The 22,433-nt window shown below is 42.8% G+C and overlaps 2 protein-coding genes across 4 annotated transcripts; both read right to left on the bottom strand.

The window, feature by feature from the left end:
* Positions 1–2,864: 2,864 nt before the first annotated feature.
* TMEM165 (transmembrane protein 165) lies at positions 2,865–13,216 on the bottom strand. Its single transcript, XM_051790824.1, has 6 exons — positions 12,959–13,216; positions 11,308–11,533; positions 8,766–8,941; positions 7,972–8,154; positions 5,074–5,179; positions 2,865–3,798 (listed from the first exon to the last, which is right to left on the bottom strand). Exons 1-6 carry the CDS (start codon positions 13,124–13,126, stop codon positions 3,722–3,724), a joined length of 936 nt encoding a protein of 311 aa, XP_051646784.1. The 5' UTR covers positions 13,127–13,216; the 3' UTR covers positions 2,865–3,721.
* A 1,264-nt stretch (positions 13,217–14,480) lies between these two features.
* On the bottom strand, positions 14,481–21,570 carry SRD5A3 (steroid 5 alpha-reductase 3). Of its 3 annotated transcripts, none has more exons than XM_051790825.1 (5): positions 21,337–21,570; positions 18,316–18,467; positions 17,713–17,910; positions 16,369–16,491; positions 14,481–15,850 (listed from the first exon to the last, which is right to left on the bottom strand). In XM_051790825.1, exons 1-5 carry the CDS (start codon positions 21,522–21,524, stop codon positions 15,591–15,593), a joined length of 921 nt encoding a protein of 306 aa, XP_051646785.1. In that variant the 5' UTR covers positions 21,525–21,570; the 3' UTR covers positions 14,481–15,590. The 3 variants fall into 3 exon arrangements, with proteins under 3 accessions (XP_051646785.1, XP_051646786.1, XP_051646787.1); XM_051790826.1 differs by having other exon boundaries at positions 17,713–17,907; XM_051790827.1 differs by lacking the exon at positions 16,369–16,491.
* Between the last annotated feature and the right edge of the window lie 863 nt (positions 21,571–22,433).

The following is a 22,433-nucleotide window of genomic DNA, read 5'->3' as shown; positions in this document are numbered from 1 at the left end:
CTGAGCTGGAGAAGCAGCTGAGGTGAGGGAGAGGCTGTAGGGCGGCAGGCTGCCTCTTATCTCTTGGGAAGTACAGCCCCTCCCTCCCTTCAGGTTTCCTGACTTAGTGTCTTACTCATAGATCTCAAAACAGCAAGCATCAGCTCAGCAGACACACACGTGGTGGCAGTGCCCTGGGAAGAGCAGGCTTGCTTGTGATCTGGTTCTGTACTTTGGTTCAACAAGTTTCCTTTGAAAAACTTTGTCCTGGCAGGATCGAAGATTAGAAGTTTACCTTCATCTTTCCTAATTGCACTTTGCCATATACAGAGTACAGGCACCTTTGAAAACGGCAAGAACGAGCTTTTCTCTTTTTAAACATCTCAGTTGATGTGAGGTGTTTTCCACCCCCCATAAACCTGGCCATTTTGTTTCTGTTGCCTGGAAATGAGGAGTTGGAGGCAGTGTGCACTTGCAAATCTCTGCTGTGTTCAACATACAGAGATGTAAATTCCTGCTTTAGATGCTGCCTCCGAGGTTCCATTGGCAGCAACTGAAAGTGGCTGCATCTCACCCCAGCAGGGAGAGCTGCAGGATGGATGGGAAACACATGTTGCAGATGCAACGGTTTGCAGAGCCTTCCCTTCAACACTTGAGCTCTCACTCACCATATTTCACATTCTCCAGCCACAAAAGAACAAGAAATTGCATAGGACTGTGGCAACAAAACTTCAGCTGGTTACCTTAAGTGTTTCTTTCATATTCAGAAATGCAAGGCAACCCTTACCTCCCTTTAAAAGCAAAAGAGCACTATTATTTAGACTTTTTCTCTATTTTCTTCCCCCTAAACCCAGGCATTTGCTGTCATATGCCAACCAGCTCCTTCTCCAAAAGTACCACCATCTAGGAAGTGCTTATGCGTAATCATAGAATCATTACAGTTGGAAAAGACCTCCAAGATCATTGAGTCCAAACATTTAACCCAGCACTCTCCTGTTCACCACTAAACCATATCCTCCATTGCCACATCCACACGTGGGTTTTTTTTCCCCCACTTCAGGGATGGTGATTCCCCTGCTTTGCTGGGCAGCCTGTTCCAATGCCTAACACCCTTTTAGTGAGAAAAAGCCACGTGGGACATGTTACCTCACCAGAACAGCATCAATCCTGCTGTCTTGAACCTTGAGATCTTACAGTTCCCAGTCCTGTGAACAGCTCTTCAGCTGACTAGGAGCCTTTTATGTATATATATGTGTATATATATAAAAAAATATAAATATATATGCACATACACACTTTGTAAGATATTGCCTGTTTCTCAAGTATCCAGGTATTTTGAGATAGAACATCACCACACCTCCCCGATGGCAATATACTAGAAAGACAAGAAGTATGATGAAAGTTGCTAAAATCCCAGCCCCCAACCCAGCCAACAGGCAAGACATGGCCAGGCTGCAAGTGCTTTGAGACATAGTGGAGGGACAAGGCCACTGTCCAGTCTGTGCTGGAAACTGCACAGCAGACACAGCACAACTGAGAACATGTCAGCAGATCACCTGCAACAGGCTTCCATTACACCCCAACGAAATTCTTTAAATTGTGGAAAATTCCATCATGCACTTGACCACATTAAATCACTGTAACTAGTAGCAACTACTAAAGCAACTTTCAAAGTTTTTACTAAGATTTCATGAGCTAATTTTATGCTAGATTTCCAATAACTCAATGTTTGTGCTTTAAAAAAAAAAAAACCCAAACCAGAATGTAAGACCACTATTCAAGCTAACTCCTACCTGCCTAGCTGGCCTTAGAGAGCAGCCAAATACATTGCTATGACTGGGCAAAAGCAGTACTTGTCATCTCAGTAGGTTTTTAAAATAAAAATGTGGAAGTTGCACAGGTTTGTTCTGCAATTTCACACTTGCCTCTGTAACCAACCTGTTAAGAGCTTGATTTTTCTGATGATCCTGTTTTTATATCAAAATAGCATTAAAAGAAGTGCATATAAAGTTTGGGGAGCTTCTACAATTAGAGTATGGACAATTGGTTTGGCTTTTTGGATTTTGAGCAAGAATTTTCAGCAGGATGACTGGTGGCACCACAGTTACTGTACCTGGGACACACCTGTATGAATGTCCCATAAACAGCTAAAAGTTTAGGCTCTTCCATTTCTGCCCCATTTTTACATGACCTCAGTTAGAAATGCACTCCACATAGGAGTTGAAATTCACCATGGACAGAGTGTCTCTTCTCAGGCTGTGGGAAAGAAGAGGCTACAGGTTTTGGCTGACTGGTTCAAAAATAAAAAAAAGAAACAAAAAAACAACCCAAAAAATCCCACCACCAAACCAATGCAGTTCCTTCAGACTAAGACATGAACATTTAGACCCAGAGCCTGGAATGGCAGCCTGTTTTCACCCCACTGTACATACCTGGTGTTGCACTTCTACAGTCTTAGAGAAATGTGGCATTAAGGGGTTTTCTGGGTAGAGAAACCGAAGAGAAGGATTAGGGGCTGGTCTGTTTGTCATCTACAAATAGCGTGGTTAAATCTGTAATGCTTCAGCTTCAATAAAAGGCAGATTCATAACATTAGAAACCATGTCTTCTATTTTACAAGACTGCTACAGGGTAGATCTTAGTGGGTTATATAAGGCATTAGGCTCAGAATCCAACTCATCACTGAAGAGCAGAGATAAGCATGTATTTCTGCAACCCACGCATTTTCAGCACTCAACATTTTCCAAGTCTTTATAACACAGGCATTTGTCAGTATCCAAAATAAATTTAATAAACTTTCCTCACCTTAAGCACATCATCACCAGGTAAACCTTTGTGGTGGGAATTACAGGAGCCATCAAAAACAATACTGAAAATAACACAAATGGAGACACTATGTTTTATTAATACTCTTCCAGATTACATGTCTATTCCTAAAAAGAAAAAAAACAGGAACACATCTAAACCTAAGAATTCCATTACTGTTCAATCCTGGGAATGGAACATTGTTAAGTTGGACCGCTTTTATTACTTTATTATTTTCCATATACATTAATATTTCAAAATTAAAAAGTCAAATCATACTAGCTCCAGCCAGATTGCATATTGAACACAGTAGGTTGTTAATCACCACACATCAATTTCCTGATAAAAATCCCTGATTAAGAAGTTTTCTCTCTAAATTAAGTTTATAAAATTCTGTGTTGGTTGGCTCAGCCATTGAATGGTATAGGAACTGCTCCCAAGTTTCTTGTTGCTTAGATTATCCAGCCTCAGGCACACCGTGGAACCAGTATCTTTGGAGGTGGAAGCCTGCAGTTTTCTCCTCAACACCTTCCAAGCAACATGGAATAAGGACAGTCTGCTTCGAGAGGCCTTAAGAATCAACTCTTGAAGAAACAGGAAAGGTGGTTGTGTGTAACAGAGGAAGAAAAGAGGAATTCTCAATATTTAGGAGAGTAGATCCCCAAACTCAGCTGAGCCAGGTCCAGCAAGCGAGAAAACCACTCAAATCCCATCACGGGAGCAGGCACCACAGCATAAACAAACCAGACAATAAGCAGATCTCCACTGCAGAAGCTGTCCGTAAATGCGTCAGTCCCATGAATCATCCGCTATAAAAAAATTCAGTGTCTCATCTTCAGCTCTTGTTTAACTAGACTTCTTTACATTATATACAAAAATGCACAAGGATAACTGCTTGATGCTTCCAATCCTTGTTCTTTTACAACAATGAAAAAATTTAAAAACCAGAGTCTGGACTTATAAATAGTGCAGAAAATGCAAATGCTAAGAAGACAATGCCTCCTATGATTGTCACTGAAAAGAAAACAGAAGCCAAGAAGAAATTAGATACCAAAAAGTAATTAACTTCTATGACATATTACAGATTTTTTTAAAAATAAATAAGGTTAATAAAATTAATAAGGTTATTTTTCCAAATAACCTTATTTTAAAATTTATGCTGCAAACAGTAGATGTTGTTTCTAGCTCAGTGTCAGGATGCCCATGTGCCAACCCACTGTCTAACTGCATCTCCAAGAATATATTCTGTCCCTTAAAAGGACAGAATTATTACTTGAGTTAGGATAAAACTGAGGTTAACACAAACTGTTGAGTATTTGGCTGTATGGCAGAAAGTAGGATACAATATTCCTATGCTGGAGCAAGCCATCACTTCAGAAACATAATTAGCATTTTTTTGCACAGTTTAGGTAACTACACTGAAAGAAAGAGTACCAAGACCATTAACTGCTTCCAATGGCCACGATCTGCTAGAGGCTGGGACAGTATTCTAGGAAAGCACCACTGTGCATGTTCTCCTACTCTTCTCTAAACAAACTAACAGGCTAAAAAGATACTTGTTTTAACCTAAGGCTATTCCTGCAGCTAAAGACCCACATTGTGCTTGGAGCATATTAAACCATTGTTAGATTAGCATTTTGTCACCAATTTCCTTGGCAAACAAACACAACAGAATGCACATTTCACTTTTAGCAGTGAAGTTGGCTTTTTACCACCGGTGCAACTACAGAACAATTATTCTGAATGAACATTTATATGAAGCAGCTTCACAGAATTATTCCTGGGAGCAAGAAATCTCACCACATCACAGGACTGACAGGGGAAGCAAACTGCAACCTAAGCTAAGGAAAAACAAACAACCCAGTGTAACCGTACTGGTCCTGCCTGTTGCAGTTAGCAGGTACAATTAAAAAACATTTATGTCACACACAGAATAGCTTTTAAGGTTTGTATATGGCTAGTATAACTTGTAAGTATGCAGTTCTCTTCCTCATCTGAAGGTCTGGACTCAGAATTGCAACAGAATTTCTATTATCCACTGTCAAAAAATAAATACCAACTATTTAAAATAATGTATTTCCTTCCTCTGGTCTCCTACAAGCTAGCTAATAGTGAAGCAAAACAAGGTGGGATGGAAGGCAGACCCAAAAAGCCAACCCAAAACCCACACCAGTTTTTATGGATTTTCCAAGAGTTTTGAGAAACTCTGTTCCCAAACATGTAGTTATTTACACCACAAACATTACCAGCATTAACACATTTCTTCAGTTGGAGTGAGTTTTCACTTACCAGTCCTAACAGAAATTTTTTGTGCTATCATTCTCCCTCCAATAACTGCTAAACCAGTGCATAGACAATGTCCCACTGTTCCTCCTACTGCCACACCATAGGGGTCCTGAGGGGAAAAAAAACATCAAGGGGTAAATCAGCACTGTTGAAAACCCGCTGGTCCTACGACAACCTCCTGCCATGGAGGAGCAATGCTTGGATTCCCTGGTTGCACACTGCCAAGCAAGGAGGATATTCTCCGGTGATTCCTCTGCTCTGCTATCCAGCACTGCCTTAAAGACCAGTAACTGTACATCAGCTAGCGAGGCAGACTTAAATCTAAACCTGACTAAGATAGTGGCATATAGAATATTTCAACAAAGCAGCATCTTCAAGTCATTAAATACAGATCCAGTAATCACTCAGCTGTAGTTAAACAATCAAGCAACCTCTAGAGTGAAGGTGGTAGCTGTTGAGAAACACAATATGCATCAGCTTGAAGAACACCAACCTAATTATAAAGAAAGAGAAAAATAAATCCTTGAACTGCAAATGAAGGCTTTCAGCAGCTAAAACATCACAGGTCCTTTGCCAAGCTTCATACACTTGTGCTCCACACTCTGCCCCCTTCCATCCTCCAAAGTGCAAAGCATGAAATATTTTAAGTCCAGGGGATAAAAGCTGTCTTCAAAGTTTAATGTCCACAACAGCTTTTCGCCTCCCTGCACAACAAGCAGCTACTCAATATGTGAACACCTGCACTACATAAAGAGGTTTCTCAGATCGCCTTAGAAATCACACAGTTAAGGACAGTATATGCATTGAACACCTCAGAAATAGAAAACAATCTTCTAATGACCATGAAGGCAAGAAAGGAGCATAACTTTCTGCTACACAATAATGAATGAGGGAAAGTGGAGCTGAGTTCTCTGCTCATCTCTAAGTGACACTTCTAGCTCCAAGAGGAAAAAAAAGCTACTGCCATAACCTGAGGAATGCATGGAATCTCAAACAGACAAACGGCAAAACTGTCTAAGAAATTATATGGTTTGAAGAAAAGACAACACTGACTGCACAAAAGAACCAAAACCACAAGCCAGTGAGAAGAGGTGGCAAGCAGCAAGCAGACAGGTAAGAAACGAAAAAGAAGTACAGGTCAGAAGGAGAGCTGTGCCAGCAGAACACACTTGCCTCTGGGTCAGGACCCAAAATTCCTGGAAATCCCTGTTTCCCTGCAGTCAGCAATTATCTATACAGCTTTCACTGGCAGAAGGTGGATTTCACCTGCCATTCCATTCCCTACAAGGTAACAAGTCACAATGGCTTCCCTCAGCATAGTGTCTCCAGGAGCAGGACTCAGATGCAGCAGCTGAAGCAAACCCATTCTAGTAGGACAGAGTTTTCTTTTCAGTTTCCTTAAACAAATGAACAATTCTTATACAGTAAGCTATTAAGGTGCAAAATCTAGTTCTCAGAGACTGTTGTCAGGACTAGGTTCATGAAGGCAGACTGAAGTCATTCCCTTCGTGTATGCACTAAACCAAATTATCACTTTTTTTCCCCTTCCAAATGAACCCTGTTTGTTTGATGTGGCAGGATGGACACTACTCAATGAACACTTACATGGTATTTTGTTTTCTTTTCACTGCAGAACGTATGGGCACAGCTGACTTATCACACTGCTCAAATCTCTATATTAAGATAATTTATTTCCTCATAAGCATTTCTGTAATGCTCCTGCTATATATCTTAGTACTTCACAGACAAGGACTTATCTGAATATATTATGAAACAAATGGGTATAAAACATTCCCACAGATAAAATGGAAAAGATCCAGATCATAATCATTCACTGATTTTGAAAGCCAATATCAAGATATTGTCAATTCATTTTTTGCAGTATTTGATTTGGTAGCACTCCTGTGAACACGTCATATTCTACAGGTACAACAGTCTGCAATGCTCAGCACTTCATAAACCAGATCAAAGAGTCTGACAGACACTTCCTAAGGGGACACTTCCTAATTGGACACTGAGAAAATGCAAACCAGAAGTCTACGACCCCTTGTGAAAAGATGGGCTTAAGCGACTTGCCCGGCAAACTGGGCAGAGGTGTAGTGGTTCTCTTTTTCCAAGATGGCATATAACTGCCTGACATCCTCACCTGCTGTTAGCTCTAAACACCTTCCCTTCACTGTACCAGAGACAAGAAGTTCCTACAGCTTACAGTCTCCTTCATTACACAGCCCTGATTTATCCCTAGGGAGTGTCTGAAAGTGCACGTGAAAGAAGCGTGAGTCCTAGGGAAAAAATGTAAATTATCTCAATGTATGAAAGGGCACAGACAAGCTACTTATGTTTATTAAAAGGCTGACTGTAAGCTTTCATTCCTCTGAATATAATACAGTTATATACACTCTGATCATCATGATGAGTAAAATTTAATTTACAGTATTACGCACAGCAACTTAAGAGTTTATGTTCCTTCTATACACTGTACCATATTAATTCAGATTTTTAACAAGACGTATCTTTCTAGCAGCTTTAAGTTTGATGGAATGAAAGTATCTTTTTTTTTTAAGTTACTGAGTGAAAACCATAGGACCACAGAGCAAAGAAACATCTGTTCTGTAACATCTCTTAACACTGTAACAAAAACCAATTGATTTCAGCTGCACGATATAAAGCAACTATTTTCCGAGATGTCTGCGCAGTCCCAATCACGTAACAATAGTTTTAATACTACACAGAGCTTCAGTGCATTTATTTTCAGGTCTTGGCACAGCTGTAACACCAAGTAAAGCACAGCAAGGCAGCAGGTGCAAATCTGGCACCTCCTGCAAGAGTATTTTGTCTTTCCCACCTCTGTATGGGTAACCCAAAGAGGGCAAAAACCAGCAGACGTTCTGCAACACTCACCTCTCTGGCAGCCAAGACTATGGTTGTTAATTGGGAACGATCACCCCATTCTGCTAAAAATGTTAAAGTAAAAGCTTGAACAAAGATTGGAGAAATAAAATGTAGCCACTTCTTCTGAGGTATAGTGGTGCCTGGCCCTGATTCCACATCTCCTGGCCCATTTAATAGTTTAGTTCTCTGAAGCTGCAGGAGACACAGGGAAAAAAAAAACCAAAAAGAAATAACCATAAGACTAGAAACATCATCTAAACAACCCAAATGAAACACTTAACAGTAAAGCTAGACCTTTAGTTTCTAGAATGTTATTAGCCACTGACTGCTGCATTATCAATGTATTAGTTATATAAAGTCACCGTTAAAAAAAAAGCTATTTATATGCACAGACGTGTGTGTAAATACACACACATATATGTAGTTGTAATCAGCTCTGACCTCCTGGTTATTGTGCATCTTGGACTACTTGCAAATAAAGAGCCTGACCACAAAAAGAAATAAAAGTAGAGCCAAGAGTAAACTGTTGATGTCCCCTCCACTAGTAATGCATTAAAAACACCCAAAACCCACCCACTCTATGTATATAAAGTTCCTTCTCTCCTAAGAAGCCAGGCTTGCCACAGAACTGGAATCACCTGCTGAAAGAGCCTCCAGTGGCCACTTCTGCCCGACTTACCACACATTTTCTGTATCAGACTATCAAGACACACCTGAACACTCCAAACATGATAGTGCTGTTCTGCAGCTTCACAGCTGTAACTATTCCACCAGCTGTAATTTACAGAAAGTTTCTGACTTACTTCTTCATCTTTTTTTTTAATTTCTGCTTGAACTTCCTCCAGCTCTTCTTGACCCTCATCTGGACTCATTTTCAAGCCTTCCCGAAGCATTCGGATGCCAAAGATTGCAAACAGTGCCGTTGACACATAGTATGTGTACACACGAGGAATAACTGTGGTGGCATAGCCAAACAAAACTGAAAAGAAAACAAATACATCGTTTAAAAAAATAAACATGTGGATCATAACTGTTTTTCCCACATCTAAAAAATGTTTGCTGGCAAAGTCTGCAATCCAAATATCCACTGATAAATAAATATTGTATCTTTTGTTAGTTTTGTATAATTTTCTAAATGTTTTTGCAAGGTAACAACACTCCAGAAACTTTAACTGTTACTGGTCGTGCCAGAGACCGAAGTCCACTAACACACAGACAATGCACACTAGCCAAAGTTGAGGTATTGCTATTCCCAAGAGCCAGTCCAAAAAACATTATCTTTCCCATCAAGGTCTATGGAAGTCCTCCCTTTCTCCAAGCATGCCATGAAACTACCATCTGTAACCACATAAGTTTAGTCACAGTGTATACCAGTTAATTCCATTTATGTGTTGAGTAGCATCTCTTTCCAATCTTTTATCAAATAAAGTTAGAATTACCATTTTCTACAAGTTAAATGTACCAGGCAAATCTACAAATCACCCAGCTGGATAAATCCAGGCCTCTCTTCGTTTGCCAAGTGCAAATACCTGCACATTACTATTCCCGTTTCCCACACTCCCCACAGACCTGCAATGTGACCAACTTTGTTCTTTCTTTATTTCAATGACACTGATCCTACCTGCAGACCAAAAAGTGACCTCCATGGCACATCTCTTATGGGTATTGAAGGTGATCAACTTAAGACAAAACTAAGTTCTTAAACAAGAAGACACATGTATCCAGGATGAAGTATTTGCTTTTTCACAACGTAACATCATTTAGCATGTTTTTGACAAAAAAAGGACTGCATAACTGAGAAGAAATCAAAACTCAACTTATAACATTCACGGTTGCTTGGACCATGCAGTCACAACTGTTTCTGTTGCTTTAATCCACATGCAATTAGCTAAAAGGAAACTTACTACCATGTATGCTTTCTTGCACACACTTTCTTAGTTGAAAAACATACCCAGAAATTACTACATGATCTGGAAACTAATCTGCACTGCCACTACCAAAAGTAAGAATATAAAACAAAATTAATCAGGCTTCTTACTTGGACGCACAGCACATACATACACGAGTAGCAGTATTAGTTGCACAGCTAAATAAACCAGAAGGAGTTAAACCAAACTTTTTTTAAATATTGAAAAAGTACTAGCATAAAGCAATACAAGAAACTATACAAAAACTGTCTTTTTTTAGCATTACTTACATATATAAGCACAAGCATAATGAAATAACCAGAACAATAAGCCAGCTTATTTTGTCAAGCACACTTTGAAAAAATATCCCAAGTAGTGATTACTTTGAGCTAGTGAGTTTAAGCAAGCATATCTTCATGAAATCAAGGTGTGCAAACTCCCCAGGAGTTTCCAAACTCAGTTTGTACAAAACAAGGGCACTGGAGAGAGGGGAGAAGGAAGGGGGTGGGGGAAGGAGAAGTCAGGCTCCTTTCTGAAAAGAAAGAAATAGTTGGGAACCTTTAAACTGGGGAATGGAACAAGAAAATAAAGCTTTTATGAAAAAAGCATAAAGACAGATTTGAAGAAAAATTTAGTGTAGAAAAAGAGATAGCCATAATGGGCAGGAGAAATTACATACAGTGTAAATGGAAACTGCTCCAAGACTGCAATAATTGCAGCAGTGTACAAAGCAATAGCTACGCACACAAAAATCATTCACAGAAACAGTTGCCAAGCAGCCTGAAGCCAGTGAATTGGCTGTTTCCAGTGTGTATAAACCAACCAACAGCATTTCAAATGTTTCTGAAATGGGCATGGTTAGAAATGAGCACACAGACAAACTTTATGCTGCATCTGACATACCTGAAGGCTGCTCCATTTTACAATCACAGCTACGTAAGTGCCCACAGCTACAGGTTCCTCAAGTGTCACCTGATATCTCACTTCCCGCCCCCCCCATCTTCCAGCACAAATCCAGACAGCTACACACGCAGGAATACAAGTCAGACAAGGGAAATCTGTCATCATATAAAGAATCTTTTGCCTTAGGACGAAAAACAGAAGTCACCCCCACATTCCCTTTAGGCACACAAATTTAACAGGAGCTAAAAATAAAAAGGAAACTAGTGGCCCAAAAATCAAAGGAAGTGCTTAGGCTCTCGATCCCATTCCTCTTCCTTAAACTCATATTGAGGCCCAGGGAGTGCAGAGACCTCATTAGAGCCAAGAGCCTAAATAGTCCATCTGAGCCACGATCCCCAGGAAAAGCTTGACACTCTCTTCAAAATAAAAAAGTGAATACACGTACTACCTGCATTCCAATTTCAGTTACGATATTTTAGTAAATATGTACCCAGCACATTTTAAGAGATAAAACAAAAGAGAAAAGAGTGCTAACCTGATAAGCATGTCATCAGTCCCAAGGCAAGCATAGCACCAGCCAGTACTGTCAGACGGTTGTACCGCATTGCCATGATGGCTGCAATGAAGAAGGTCTTGTCCCCCAGTTCTGACACAATGATGACAGATATAGCAGCCACAAATGCATGAATAAAGCCCAGATTAGTCTTGTCAGCTGACTCTTCACTGACAATGTGAACTGGAGCAACTGGTGAGGGCCCTTTCTGCAAGGAGAAGGAGGAGGAGAAAAAAAAAACAAACCCAAACACTAGTTAATTAGGCTTGAATAGTTAGTACACAGAAGTACTGTGCCCTGTATTTCTCCTGTCATACCATACTGTGTAGAGTGACATTTTAAGTATATACACCTCTCATGCTCATTAATGATTGTTAACTAGTTCCTGGTTGCCACCTACCTCAAATTGCCAGTTAGGTACTTAGTAAGAGGATCAGATCACATTCTGATTATTAAAACATTACTTCACCATTCACACTGTTACCAGAACATGAGAACCACCATTATAAGAAAACATGGGGAAAGCTGCTTTAGCTCAGAGATGATTTTTAAGGTCCCTTCCAATCAACCTGCCCTGAGCAAGAATACCTTTCACTAGATCAGGTTGCTCAGAGGACCATCCAACCTGGCCTTAAGCACTTCCAGGGATGGGGCAGCCACAATTTCTCTGGGCAACTTTTTCCAGTGCCTCACCACCCACCCGTACGTGGAAGAATTTCTTCCTAATATCTAATTAGGTTTCCCCTCTTTCAGTTTATACTCAAGCCAAATTTTGTGCAAGTTTTCATCAACTTTTTCTGCACTTGCTCTATGTTTGTTGAAAACTAACTTGAAGACTTTCCAGTGGCGAAACCGGACCAACACACTCTGGTTGTTCCCACTCACTCACCGAAGTGTTTACTTGTACACAAAGTAAGATATCTATGATCACAAGCGAGGCCTAAGATCTGTAAGTTGATGTTCACATCCCTGCCCAGGAATGGCTGAAAAAGCGTGTTCCAGCACATCTACCAGCAGAGACAGACTGCAACGTGTTTTGACATGGCGGCTTCCCAGCATTCCACTTTCAGCAGTGCTCCAAGTTTTTCGATGTTGATATTTAGAAGCTCCCATACTCTGTGTGACACACTGACTTCCCAGAGCTCCTTCACCCTTTGCAGGGCTGTAACTTTTTAGTTCGGGTATGTGCCACCTGCCGTGCTCGACGTGCTACACCAAACCGTATGTCAGTTTTTTCCATCCCCGTGTGATCAGCCGGCACCAGAATCCCCTCACCGAGAACACTGTTAAACAAGTTTTAACGCAAAGGAACTGATACTAAACGTTGAGGGGGAAAAACTGGCAGATTTGGAGTAGCAACAGAACCTGCTTTCAGCTGCTTCTGGAGGGGAAAGAGAGCACTGACGCCTTTTCCATGTCGGACCTAGATGTCCCTCTTTTAGCAGAAAAGGGGAAGAACGCGGTGGCCCTGCAGCCCTCCCTTTTCCTGCCGAAAGCGGGGGATTTCGGAGCCCGACGGCCCCCGGACGGCGCGGGGCCCCGCCAACCGAGCGCTGCCGCGGGTGGTGCGCGGGCCCCGCCGCCCCGGGCGGACTCAGCCCGGGGGGCACAGCGCGGCCCGTCCCCGCCTCACCTCAGCCCGCGGTTCCGCTCCCTTCGCCGCCGGCAGTGGCGGCGGCGGCGGCTCCTTCCTGCCAGGCTCTTCCTCGGGAGTGGCGCCGAGCGGCGCCGGGGCCGCCAGCAGCAGCGCGGCCGCCAGCAGCATTGCGGCGGCCCGCGGGAGCGGCGGCGGGGACCCCATGTCGGCCGAGCGCGGAGCGGGGGGGGCGCGGCGATGCCCCGGTTAAGGGCGCCGCGTCACCGCCCGCGCCGCGCGGCCCCGCGGCCGCCCCCACCCGCTTCCTGCCGCCGACGGACGTCCCGCCCCCCGCCCCGCCCCGCCGACACGGCGGGGGGACCCCCGGACACGCCGCCCTGTCCCGGGGGCTCCGGGGCGGCTCCGCAGCGCTCGGGGTCAGACCCGGGCGTGGGTTTCCACCCCCTCCTCCGGCTCCCGGCGTCGCGAGGGAACGGGCAAGGGCGGCTGTGCAGCGCTCCCCGGGGAGCGGGCGAGTCCGAGCGCGTTCCTCAGTCGTTCGGAGCTGCCTGCGGGCAGGGAAAGGGCGCTGCGGGACGGGAGGCAAAGAAGCGGCTGCGTAAGGTGGCTAAAAACTCGCCTAGAAACGGCCCGGGCGAGTCCCGGCTTCGTAAACGGCCAAGTGCACAGCAGCGCTTTGGGCATGTGTGACCCCAGCACCGCCACAAGCCCGGGGCACGGAATCACAGCACCGGTCAGGTTGGAAGGGACCACAGAGGGTCATCTGGTCCAGCCTCCCTGCTCAAGCAGGGTCATCCTAGAGCACATTTGCACAGGATTGTGTCCAGACGGTTCTGGAGTATCTCCAGTGCAGGACACTCCACAACCTCTCTGGGCAATCTGTTCCAGTGCTCAGTCACCTGCACAGTAAAGTTCTTTCTCATATTCAGGTGGAACTTCCTGTGCACCAGTTTCTGCTCTTTGCCTCTTGTCCTATTTTTAGGCACTACTACCAAGAGCCTGGCTTCATCCACTTGGCATCCCCTTTTTAGATACTTACATATGTATGGATGAGGTTCCCTCTCAGACATCTCAAGGCTGAACAGGCCCAGGTCCCTCAGTCTTTCCTCATAAGAGATATTCCAGCCCTTAATCATGTTTGATGCCCTCCACTGGACCTACTCCGCGAGCTCCATGTCTATCTTGTGCTGAGGAGCCCAGAACTTGACACAGTACTCCAGATAATGCTCTCCCCAGGGACCCCAGGAGGGCCATGCATCCCAATGCTCCCTCCCCTGGGCAAGGACAGGAATGTGCTTCCTGAGAAGCAGTTTAGTGAACAGGATAAGAACACTAGTTTAACAGGACTTGCTTGGAGACAGGCCAAAGGAGCCTCTTGAGAACCACTTAAAAAAATAATATGGAAAGATGTGGTCCCAAGACAGGCCTGTTGATGCTCCATGGTGGTGTTGATGGAGAGGGAAAGGCATGCAACAGCCAAGAGAGGCACATTTTGTGCAAAGTGATTGCTTGTGTTTTGCAAATATATTAGATCAATTTTGAAAAATCATACAAAATGGAAATAGAAAGTATAATAACCTTTTAATTAGGCAATTCATAAGATATACTACAGTATAAAAATTCTTCTTATATACAAAATAATGTATGCATGTAAGTAGACAACATGCTGAAACGCTAGCATTCATATGCTACATCACACAAAACTGATCATTCAGTATCATGAGAAGGACCAAAATATTCAATAGTTAAGTGCAAAAAAAAGCCCTGTGCTGAGTGACATCATCTCCCCAGTAAAGAATTTCTTTGCAATGCTTGTCAGGTACTGGTTTCTGTGTGCTCTCTGCCTCAGCAGTTCATTATATCTGTTTAAAAAGCCATGGTCATGGCCATCCTGCACAACTGCCCCTTCTAACACATGAGAGATTCCAATAACCCACTATAAGGACAACAGAACCATAACCAGGAACAATAATTTTCTGCAAATTCTCTTCTACTGTTTCTCTAGACAGAGAACCTTCCACAATTTTCCCAGTTTAGGGATAAAGGGAAATTTTTTTTTCCCAGTTTAGAGATGAGTGAAAATACTTTGGTGCAGAAGAGGTAATGCAGAGAATGGGTCTGTTTATTTCCACTGCTGAGCATGAGTCATTCCTCCACCACAGATTTCTCCACAGTTTTTGTGCTTATAGTCATAAAGCAGTGGTTTTAATTGTCAACAGGGAAGCACAGAAAGATACAAAATTTGCCTCCCTCTGAAGTGATTCAAAGAAAAGAGACTAGGAAAGAAATATGCTTAATTTGTCAAGACATGAAATACAGTAGTTCAAATGATTCTTTGCACCCCCTTTTCATTAATTTTCACAAATATTTGGACTTGCTGCACAACAGCAAGTGTTTTATGCACAAGACATAAAAGAGCCAATTAGCATCTCTTCACTTTGAATTTAAGCCTTCAGTAAACCTTTTTTAGCTCGTGTGATACACAGAGACATTTCCCCAAACGAACTGGTGACATGAATGGATTGCCATTAAAATTATGAGCTTTTAAGATAGAATCAGAGAAAGTGTGTGGTTTTATCTGGGCTTTAATATACCATAAATCTCTTATTCCCTTATAGAAAACATTTCCCACTTTAATATAGCCTAAAGATACTTTAGAAAAAATATTCTAGAAAACATGTGGTATAAATGCTTTTCGATGCTTTGGGTAGGAACGGAAGTTTTTCTCATAGAACTCGTGACTCAAAACAGCAGCCAGTGCCTGGTTAAAAAGAACACACATCACTACACACCACCACGTCACATTTTGAAATCCAAGCATGATGGCCATAGAAACATATATAAGCAGCTCTGCAAAATAATGAGGGCAAGACACGCTCTCAAACCAGTCTCCGAAAGGTACATCGTAGCCCAGCCTTACAACCTTTCCTGCAAGGAAACAGAAAGAAATTAATTGAGAACATGCATTAAACAAACTTTTCTTCTCACAATTACAGAACAATATGCTTACAAAAGTTATCATCATCATCATCATTCACCTCCATCTGATCTGGCAGCTTTGCACTTAATGAAATAAGATGCCACCTCTGGCTATGCAAATAAAGAGTAAGGAAACCTATTTTTAGCCCACATGGAAACAGAAGTGAGGTCCCCAAGGAATGGCACAAGTTGTAACCATCAGGATGTGTCTGTCCTTAGAATGCTAGAAGCTAGAGCTTCAAGTTCTACAGAACTATATAGACACACCACACCCCTTCCCCCTAGTTCAGCCATCCGATCTCTTTTCCAAACAGCCTCATTTCACCTATCAAAAGTCTTATAGAGAACAGCACACTAAAGGAACTGAAAGACATTCATTTTTAAGGTATTAAGAAGCTACAGAAGCCTATTGAAACAACCAGGAAAAATTTTCCAAGTACACAATTGACAGGAATGAAACATCTTACCTGATTTGTTTTTTCTAAGTTTAGCTAGAATTACAAGACATCTGTGTTGGTGAAGAGAGGCCCAAATGTACATCGTAATTCCTACAATGTGATACCAGCAGATCTGCACAGAAAGCTCTTTTCCTGAATTAAACATGGTTTATTAATATACAGCCAGGAAGTAACTTCCCAAATATCATTTGAAAATACTATATACATTTTTTAAATGTTACTGTCTTACAAAATTCTACTAGTTAGTCTCTAATCCCTTGAAAGTTGCTTTTAAATCCTGCATCATTTAAGTGCCCAGCTGGCAGTTCATTTCCCTTAACTGCTCTATACTAAAATACATAGTTATTAATCCAGTAGCTTGAAGTACAGCATGATGTAGAATGATACATAACTGATAGTCTAAGACCTCAATATTCAACACTATTTGTAACTATTATCATCCTAATTAAACATATTGTCATGGCTCAGGTCAACATGTAAGTACAGAGTTTTTTGTCTTGTTAACAGTGAGATACATATATACACACACCTACACACACCTACACAGAGTGTGAAACATTTAGGTCTTCAAAAAAGTGATAACTGTATGAAGGATGATTTCCAAAGTACAAGCCAATGCACTGCCTCTAAGAATCTACAGGATGTGAAAAGTAGAACAGAGGTTCAGAAAAAAAAAGGTTTTATCTACACATAGGAAATCTGGAGGTTCTTTAAAAAAAGTCCCTGGATTATACTAGAACTGATGTGGTTGGAAATGGTTAAAAACTTCACTAAACTTACATACTTGGTAATCACTGCCTTACAAAAATTAGTCATGGGAGGAGTGCTACAACCAACTCATGGTTCATCTATGCAGCCCAGTGGAATGTGTTGGCAGAAACAAGTCATAAAATACAAATTTCTGCTGTATTAATGGAAACAGTACGAGAGAGAGAAGAGACTGAATCAAGGCAGAGCAATGGCAAGTTCTTAATGGAAAACAAAGGAGGTGGCCAAAAAGCCTTGCAGACTCACAGCAAAGCTTACAACAAAAGAACCAAACTTGCATAGTGTCATTTGAGAACTGGTACCAATTACTGTCCTGCATAAAGCATATGTATCTCAATGCAAAACTGATTGATAATGGAAAAATGAGATGTTTTTCAGGAAATAACTGTGATGGTTAACATGAAAGTGTGTGTTTGTGTATAACACTGGCTGATCATATGATATACTGAAATGTAATTACTTTGAACTATGCCAGTAAGTATTTTTATGTCTCATCAGTTAACACACTTCTCAAACAAGCAAACCTCTATAGGAAACAAATGGGAGCAAAACTGCATCTTTGGTAATAACTCAGCAGGCACTTACCAGTCCTGACATTAGCAGGCACTTGACATAGCACAGTTGAGCCAACGGCAATGTAGAAACCAAGTCCATAGTAATACTGCACAATATGAATGAAACCATTGGAAAACACACTGGTCCAGAGGCATTCTGCAAGCCTTCGACAGCTGTGCAGCCAAAGGAGTAGGAGAACCAGGAGAGCAGAGGAGTACTCACTGTCTGCTTGCAGATAAAAAATAGCAACTTTGAGACAGATAGGAACAATTTAATCTGTACAGTGCTTCAAAAAGGCTATTGCTTCCCCTCCCCACAGCAAAATTTTAGTCTCATTTTAAATTAACTGGTGAAAATATTTGTACAGGTGAGGCACTGCTGACCACAGCAAGATTTCTTCCAGAAGGTACTAATGGCACCTTCTGTTAAAAGGACTGCTGATAGCCATCATATCCATAAATTAGAATGATTTCTATATTGAATAATTACAAAGGACAAAGGCACTTGGTATTCCAGGAAAGTACTTGGTGCCTAGTTTAAAAGCAACTGATGAAGTAGCACTTGGATGCACAGCTTTGGTAATAGAGTTTTCTAATATTTATATGGATGCATCATAATAGCTGGAACACTTACCCATGTCCTTGCTCTGAGAATCTCTGCCAAGAGCACGGTGCATGTCCTGAATCCATGATGGGAGTGACTCTCCAAGGAACTCAGCTCGGAAGAGCCAGTACAGCAGACTGCCATTCCAGACCACAGAAACCACATAAAAGTGAGTAAACCAGCTGTGGGAACAAAAAAGGTCTTCATTAATGTATTAATGTTCTCATTGTTCCTTAGTTGGAAATGTAGCTGCAGGACGTGCTTGCCTGATGGTGAGTACATTCCCTTTTGGTGCCCACGTGAATAGTAGAGAACTCAGGAACCAGTGGTACCAAGCAGTAATAACCCTAACACGTTTTCCCCCAGTGAAATGCTGCCTGGAATAACCTCTAACTTAGCTTACATTACTAACCATGACTGTGCTAAAGAGGAGAAAGTGTAAACCACACATTGCAAAGGTATTCCTCAAGACACAACTAATCATGATGTACACAACGTTTTCTTTATAATTTACACCACTAAAAGCACATCCAAATTAAGTTTCTGGGCATTTCCAAGCTGCTGCACGCCACACCACTCCCACTTTTCTCAATTCCAGTAGGTGCACTACACAAGTTGTTAAAGTTCATAAATTACAAATGCAGATGGTAAAAGGCATCCAGAAGTAATTACTCTGCTCTAAGTATCTTTCCCCTCTGCAAATTCAAGGTCTGCAACAATCATATAGAAAAAAAGCTGTGACCATCAACACCACTGAATGATTACAGAGCAAGACCACATGGGTTTTTTTGAAGAATAAAACAAAGAATCTCCCAACCCTGTAATGCACTTATAAAAGCACACTATGCATTACTGAAATGCACACATGACAGTCAAGGCAGGTAACTGAATTGAGTTAAAGAGCCTGTAATATCCAGCTCAAACTAGGTGATCCAGTATTTCCCTTTGCTTTTAAAATTAAAAGTCCTTCTGGCTATGAATAAAAAGCAGGACCTCTGGAAACACCTGCAAAGAGCTAAAATACGTCCCATGGGAAGATGCTGATGGTCTTGAATTGACAATGCAACTGTAGGTACAAAACTAGGATATAACTGTATAGTCAAGAGAAGACTGTATTTCTGTTAAACATGGAAACTTTTCTCTCAGAGGAGTGTAGGGGTACAACATCCTTGCTTAGAGAAACCAATTAAAGTGACCCCCTTCCAGAGCAGCTCAGGTATCTCTCAACAGCACCACAGAGATCACAGAGGTAGTGAGCATCCCTGCATGCTCCAGAGTGCCTTGCCCATTAGCAGCTGGTAACTCCTACACATGATCACTTCTCCTCAGTTCCTTCTACAAAGCAGAAACAGCAACATTCGCTCTGCTGATCTGCAAGAGCAGAAGTAAAATTCAATTCCTCTCCCTCATTTTCTGTTTATAAGACAAAGAGAATTTGTATATTGATAAAAACTCATTGCCACCTCCAAGTTTCAAGCTCTTTCCCTGCTGTCCTGTTACTTGGTAGAATCATATCTTGTCACTCGCCAGGGAACTTTCTCCACACACATTGATTTTTGCTACCAGCACACAAACAAGTCCTGGCAGCTTAGCAGACACACGCCCTGTGAGCTTTCAGCAATCCCAATTACACTGGGGATATATCTGACCTACAGAGTGAACCAGCACTACAGTAAGTACATGTGCCATACCTTAAGGAGAGGAATTTTCACTATTTGCCAAATATGACAATGAATCAAGATAGAACGGCAACATTAAAAACAAGCCCAGGCTAGTGAAAATATAATGGTTGTTTGGAAACAAGACACAAATGAATAGAACAGAAAATGCCTCAATGCGTTCAGGATCTTCTCTATTCCTTCAGCTAGAAGTGTTATGGATTCACTAATCAAGTAACAGAATTGCTTTGTAGGTGTTGAGAGCTCAAGATCAATTCTCTGAAAAAGTATGTTCTTCGGTCACCCTCCTCCCTAAGAAGGGGTGTTGGGAAACTTCTGTTGGAGAAAGACCAACTCAAACAAAAACTCATCTAAAGAATGTGGCACTTTGCAGTACACTTCAATTAAGACAAAGCCTTTATAAGCCCTTATTTTTGCTGAGGGTACTGCAGAGTTTAAACATGTCCCTGGATATTTTCTGCATCAAGAAGCCTGATAACCCAGATATTACATTACAACCTTTCCATGAATAATATGCTGTGTCACAAAACTTTTTTTTCAACATTTGGCTACGTATGTAAAATGTCTCAGACATTATAAGATTGCTACATTACTGGTGATCAGATCTTTTAAGCAGCCTCCCAGTCCTGTCCTGCTGGCCTTGCAAGATCCTGTCTTGCCTACATTCAAGTCAAAGACTAGTTCTTAGTTCTAGTAATGAATCTCACCTGATCAAAAACTAAAAAATTCCATAATATATAATAGCAGAAACATTTTAAAACCTTTAAATGTGAGGTTTTCTCCCTCCTTCATAATTATTTATTAAACATCTAAACATATACATATATTTCATTGTATCAAACATCTATTAAGACGTGTTCGGATAACACGGTGGATCTTTTGCCTCATCAGAGACTGTTCATGCAGGGTCTAGATCGCTACTGTTCCCAAGGTGTTATTAGTATGCTAACTCACATTTTAAAAAGAAACCTTTAAGGGAGAAGGCAATGTCTGACAATCAGTGTGAGACGGTAAACCTGCAGCATATTTGCACAGAGTTACACTCAGGATTCCACGTCCCCAGGTGCCTGACCTGAGTCTTGCAGGACGGTTTGTTTTACGGATCTCTCATGGGACTGGGAATCAAGGGATTAGGCTTTTGTTCCCATTTAGAACACAGATTCTGTATGACCGCTCGCAGTCTCCACGCTCCTCGGTTCCACATCTGTAAAATCAGAGTAACACTTCTGCAACAAAGCTGAGCCCAACTCTATAAATATCCGCAGTGCTCTCTGCGTGTGCTGTTCACTGTCTCGACCTTCGGCTGCGCTAACCGGGACACACTCACGGTAATCGCCGCGCCGCTGCAACAGCGGCAGGAGCCGCCCCTCACCTCTTGGGCACGAGGTAATTAAGACTCCAGCCGGGGGGCCTTGTCTTCCCGTAGCGAATGAGCTCGTGGAAGAGGTCGGAGACCCCGCCGCGACCATCGGACCGCCACGCCGGGGCCCGCAGGAGCAGCAGAGCGGCCAGGAAGGCGACGGCCGGCAGGGACCAGGCGGCGGCCAGCACCGGCAGCATCCCCGGCCACGCTTCGCTCCGGCCCGGCCCCGCTCCGCCCCGGCCCGCCCACCGCCGCGGAGCCTCTTCCGCTTCCCGCTTTCGGGAAAGGTGGGGCTTTGTCGCCCGGTCCGGGTAGTGCTGGGGGCTGTGGCAGCTGGAGTGGCTGCGGGGTGTCCCTGCAGCTGGCGCCCAGAGCTGCGCTGGGGCATGTTGTCTATCTCTACTTCAGCAAAGCCTTTGACGCCGTCTCTTGGAAAAGCTGGCAGCCCACTTGGACAGGCGCACTCTTCGCTGCGTCAAAAACTGTCTGGACTGCCAGGCCCAGAGAATGGTGCTGCATCCTGTTGGCAGCCGGTCACCAGTGGTGTTCCCCAGGGCTCAGTGTTGGGCACAGTCCTGTTTGATATCTTTATTGATGATCTTGATGAGGGGATCGAGTCTACTCTTAGTAAACTCAAGGACGACACCACATTGTGCAGGAGCGTTGGTATGCTGGAGGGCAGGAATGCTTTCCAGAGGGATCTGGACAGGCTGAATCGATGGCCCAAGGCCACTTGTATGACGTTTAACAAGGCCAAGTGGCAAGTCTTGCAGTTCGGTCACAACAACCCCCTGTGGCGCTAACAGGCTTCCAGAAGAGTGGCTGGAGAGGACCTGGGGGTGCTGGTCCACAGCTGCTGAACATGAGCCAGCAGTGTGCCCAGGTGGCCAAGAAGGCCAATGGCATCCTGGCCTGTATCAAGACTAGTGTGGCCAGCAGGACCAGGGAAGTGATGGTGCCCCTGTACTCAGCACTGGTGAACCTGCACCTCCAGTACTGTGTCCAGTTCTGGGCTCCTTATTTTAAAAAGGACGTTGAGGTGCTGGAGCATGTCCAGAGAAGGGCAATGGAGCTGGTGAAGGGTCTGGAGCACAAGTCCTGTGAGG

Source organism: Manacus candei, unplaced genomic scaffold (genome assembly GCF_025592945.1).
Source record: "Manacus candei isolate 608988 ecotype Guabito, Panama unplaced genomic scaffold, ASM2559294v1 h1tg000028l, whole genome shotgun sequence".
Lineage (NCBI taxonomy): Eukaryota > Metazoa > Chordata > Aves > Passeriformes > Pipridae > Manacus > Manacus candei.
Note: the sequence above shows the minus strand (reverse complement) of the source record. Positions and strands in the feature narration are given on the sequence as shown.